General features: G+C 39.6%; 1 protein-coding gene across 1 annotated transcript; it reads right to left on the bottom strand.

Moving 5' to 3' along the window:
* Positions 1 to 1,572: 1,572 nt before the first annotated feature.
* LOC127094351 (uncharacterized) lies at positions 1,573 to 3,194 on the bottom strand. The gene is made up of 3 exons (XM_051033192.1): positions 2,608 to 3,194; positions 2,260 to 2,560; positions 1,573 to 2,145 (listed from the first exon to the last, which is right to left on the bottom strand). Exons 1-3 carry the CDS (start codon positions 3,192 to 3,194, stop codon positions 1,573 to 1,575), a joined length of 1,461 nt encoding a protein of 486 aa, XP_050889149.1.
* Positions 3,195 to 4,952: the final 1,758 nt, after the last annotated feature.

The raw sequence follows: 4,952 nt of genomic DNA, 5'->3' as shown, positions 1-4,952 counted from the left end.
ACGATATTATGAACTACAAATAAAAGAGGGTGAACCACTTGGTGATTCATACAAGAGATTTAAGAGGTTACTTGTTGCTTATCCTACATGAAATTCTAGTAACAGACTATCGATGTCACACTGGATGTTATGACATCCAATTCTGCGCAGACAGGTAATGTATGCAAAAAGTAAATGTAAAAGGCAGTAAGTGACACAAAGAATTGTTAACCCAGTTCGGTGACAAACACACCTACGTCTGGGGGCTACCAAGCCAGGGAGGAAATCCACTATAAGAGGTATTAATTCAGGACTTAAACCAACTGTTTAATCCTATCACTTAAAACCTACCCAATGCAATTTCAATCTAAACTAAGACCTGAGTTCCTACTCACTCCCCCTCAATCACAACAGTGATTACAACCTTAAATAATTTTAAAGTCAGTGGTGAAGATATACTTCAAACAACTCTTGATTGTGCTTAAAAGCTTCAATCAAGAAACACAGCACTCACGCTTAAAAGCTTAGAGTGACACAATAATTACAACTCAATGAAAACCCTAGTCCAATACAATCATCTAGGTGATAATTGCTTGGATCACAAGTAAAACCTAATACAAGACACAATAAATCGTACAGCAAGGAAATACAATGATGTATTTAAATCTTCACACTTCAAACCCCCTGAGTTGCTGAAATTAGGATTGCCATCCTTTTATAACGCAGTACTTGGGCCTTGTACTTTAATTTCCTAAAATTAAGGTTAAGCGAGTTAACCTAATTTCCACACATTAGGGTGCTAACAAATAGGCTATATGCTAGGTCTCTTAATTTTAGCACAGTTGTTAGTTTCCTGGATTTTAGCCCAGCTGTTAGATTCCTGAAAAACAGCCTGAGATAAATACTGAAGCATAACAGAAAAACTAACTAGCCTACACTTTAGCATATGCTATTAGGAATAAATGTCATAACATTCAGTTTGACATCCAGAAACTAGGCTATATGCTAGGTCTCTTAATTTTAGCACAACTGTTAGTTTCCTGAAAATCAGCCTGAGATAAATACTGAATCATAACAGGAAAAACTAACTAGCCTATACTTTAGCATCTGCTGTCAGGGATGAATGTCATAACATTCAGTTTGACATCCAGTAAATCCTGCAGCATACTACTTAAGCATGTCATGACATCAGTCAAGACATCTAAGTACAGTAATTGTTTTAACACAAAATGCAGCCAATCAAAGACATCTACAAACTCCCCCTTTGGCAAATTTTTGGCTAAAACAACTTGGCATCACAACAGAGTTCACAACAGCAGAAAGCACACATCCAAGCAGAGAATCGAATTAGCTAATACACTCAGCAAACATAGAAGTTAAACTTCAACAGCAGCAGCACAAGAGAAGATCAAGCAGATAGTAAACAGCAACATAACCTCCTGTTTAGAGGACCTTCAACTTCAAAGAAATCTGTTGTCCTAGGGTACAAGTGTTACTCCCCCTTTTTGTCAAAAATGTTGCCAAAGCAACACTTAATATTACAGACCAACAAAAATAAAATTACAAGCAAATTTCAGAAACACAGGAAATGTTCTAGTTATCTGACTCAGAGTCAGCATCATCATCTGTGCCATCATCAGGACTGGCATCTGCTTCTCCCTCTTCACCCCGTCTTTCAGCTTCTTCTGCAACAGCAACAGCTTCACCAAGCACATCACCTTCAGTCATCTCCAAAGTGCTGATCAATTTTTCCAAGTTCAGCTTCCTTGCCTCTAACTCCCTGCAAGTTTCTTTGAGCATTGCAATGACATCGGCTTTACCTGGTTGTTTGCTTACACGTGATGTCTCACCTGTTGTCATGACAATGTCAGGGACATGGGTACCTAGGAACAACTTATGATTGGAGGACATAGGGCTGTCTCTTTTCTTCACAGAATCATTCTCTATTAAGATGTTTGGAAACTGATTCAAAACAATACCACAAATGAGAGAAGGAAAGGCTATAGGACCCTTCACACTGAAGCTTCCTGCATGCTTCAAAGTTTGATCAAAAATATAGGAGCCATAGTCAAAATTGGCCTTGGTTCCAGCAACATATATAAACTTTCCAAGCATTACAGCAACTGTAGATTTATGATTGGTGGGCACCCAGTTAGCAGCTCCAATCTTGTGCAGCATTGCATACTTGACACTCAGTTTACTAGCCACCAATTTTCCTTTGAGAGGCCACTTCCTTACTTGATTAGCAGTGATGACTTGACAGATTTTGTTGTCAGTCACCTCAAGCTCAGGTTGAGCTACATCAGGCCTTCCCAAATACTTGTTGATCACTGAGGGAGAGAAATTTACACACTTGCCTCTCACATACACTTTCCTGAATTCCTTAGACTTGCCATCAGCATATTCTTCAGACAAATTAACAATAAATTCCTTCACCAACATCTCATAGCACTTTGAGAACTGAGTCACAATCTTCATTAAACCAGCCTCTTGAATAAGGTCCATAATATCCTTACAGTCTAGGACATTCTGAGCTAATTCCCTTTCCAAAGCCAGCCTCTTCTGATAAACATATTTCCACCTGTTTATACTTGAAGCAAAATGAAAAGATATGTTGTCAATTGGTACCTCAGGGACACTAGCTGCAAGCTTGCTAGTGGTTGGTTCTTCTTTGACAAAGTGTCAGGGACATCACATGAAGCATCTGAGTCAGACTCAACAACAACAGACTTGGTCTTCTTTTTCTTGGGCACCCCTTTGCTCCAAGATTTGGTTGGACCATGAACTTTCCTCTTGAGGGAACTCTCGACTGCCACCTTTGTCTTGGAAGAGGTTGGAACATCAATCTTCTTTCTGGGGGACCTTTGAGCCACTGTTTTCTTTTCTCTCCTAGTCCTAACCCTTTTGGCTATGCTAGGGAGGACTGAGGACAACAACTCATTATCAGAAAATTCATCCAGGTCTACTGTTTCAGCCTCACAGGTAGGGTTGTTACTGACATCATGAGTGACATGAACTTCCTCACCAGCCACATTACCTAAGGGTTTGTCAACATTTGACTCCTTATGAGCATTAGTTTGCTCAATATCATCAGAGATATTCTTTCCTAAAGACTCAATATTTTCTTGATAAGTAACACTATCAGGTTCAATAGTGTTTAAGGGAATGGAAACCCCAAGGACCTTATGATTACCAGACAGTATTCCAGTCACCATAGTGGCAATGGCATTGTGAACATACCTGGAACCTTATTTGGTTCGTTCTTCAAGAGCGATGGCTGAGGAGAAGCCTGATACAGTTTCTTTAGGTCTTCTTGCATGTGGGGTATTCGCAGAGTCAGCAACAGGATCTTCTCTGTTAGGGTTGTATGGTTCAGGGCTAGGAGAATCAGACATGTTCTTGGAAGAAGATGAGGTGGATTGTTGAGACATGATGAGTATCTTAGAGGCGAAATGAAAAGTTTCTCTGAGAGGATGCTTGCGTGAATGAAAGTTGAAACGATGGAAGAGGTAACGCTTGTTGCAAGAGTAATAGCTATTATCTGTTGACCAATCAGAGCATACTCTCAATTGTTTAATAATTTGAAATATTAAACAGTAAATTCTTAACATCATTAGTTGCTATAATTCCTCAGAAAGACATATTCCCACTTTGCCCCTTAAATTTTCAAATTGAGTAGCATCCAAATCCTTTGTAAATATGTCAGCAAGTTGTAGTGCAGTTGCCACATGTTCCCAGGTAATCACTTTGTCTTCTACCAGATCTCTTATGAAGTGATGTCTAATGTCAATAAGTTTGGTCCTGCTGTGTTGGATAGGATTCTTTGAAGTGTTGATGGCACTGAGATTGTCACAGACCAATGTCATGACATTCTGAGTGACATTGTACTCAGTCAACATCTGTTTCATCCATACCAGTTGGGAACAACTGCTACCAGCTGCTATGTACTCAGCTTCTGCAGTGGATAATGATACACAGTTCTGTTTCTTCCTTTCAACTATACCATTTTGCTGAGGAATAATAGGTGAGGACAACTCATGACTTTCAATCTGCATAGGTCCCATTAAGTCCATGTGCAAAAGTTCCAGAGTTTTGGATGTTGTAGGATGTCCAAGCTTAGGATGTGACATCTTGGTTTGCTTGCCAACCTGACATTCTCCACAGACTTTTCCTTCATCCATAAGCAGCTTTGGGATTCCTCTAACTGCTTCCTTGGATATGATCTTCTTCATTCCTCTTAAATGAAGATGTCCAAGTGTTCTATGCCACAACTTCACTTCCTTTTCTTCCTTGGCTAAGAAGCACATTGAGGAGTAGTTTGAGACTTCAGGTTCCCATAGATAGCAGTTATCTTTGGATCTGGATCCTCTCATAACTTCCTTATTTTCTCCATTCTTCACAACACATTCTTCCTTAGTGAACTGTACATTGAAGCCTTGATCACATAGCTGGCTTATGCTGATGAGATTAGCAGTTAGTCCTCTTACTAACAACACATTATTCAGTTCTGGTACTCCAGGACTGTCCAACTTACCAACACCTTTGATTTTTCCTTTAGCTACATCACCAAAGGTCACAGAACTGGTGGTATGAGGTTATATATCTACCAACAAGTTATTCATCCCAGTCATATATCTTTAGCAACCACTATCAAAATACCAGTCTTCTCTGGTAGATGCCCTTAGAGATGTGTGAGCTAATCTAGCAACCCATTTTTGTTTCTTGATGGGGGCATTATCCTTAGATGCCTTCTTCTTAGGTCTGACTTGAGGGGTCTGGTTAGGATAACCATGCAACCTGTAACAGAAAGGTTTTATGTGACCAAATCTACCACAATAGTGGCATCTCCATCTTTGAAATTTCTTCTTTTGATGGTTAATCCTCCTGTTTCCATGATGTTGTGACATTGGTTGTGACTTCTGCTTGATTTTCTGAACTTCAGCCTTTGAGCTTTTGAATTCAGATGAGGATTC

This window comes from Lathyrus oleraceus, chromosome 6, assembly GCF_024323335.1.
Source record: "Lathyrus oleraceus cultivar Zhongwan6 chromosome 6, CAAS_Psat_ZW6_1.0, whole genome shotgun sequence".
NCBI classification, from domain to species: Eukaryota; Viridiplantae; Streptophyta; class Magnoliopsida; order Fabales; family Fabaceae; genus Lathyrus; species Lathyrus oleraceus.
Note: the sequence above shows the minus strand (reverse complement) of the source record. Positions and strands in the feature narration are given on the sequence as shown.

Coding starts and splice junctions, on each gene's coding strand:
- LOC127094351 (XM_051033192.1), bottom strand. CDS start 3,194: ATGGTGACTGGAATACTGTCTGGTAATCATAAGGTCCTTGGGGTTTCC. Junction 2,561..2,607: donor TTGCAGCTAGTGTCCCTGAG/GTACCAATTGAC, acceptor AAGTATAAACAG/GTGGAAATATGTTTATCAGA. Junction 2,146..2,259: donor TAGCTCAACCTGAGCTTGAG/GTGACTGACAAC, acceptor ATGCTGCACAAG/ATTGGAGCTGCTAACTGGGT.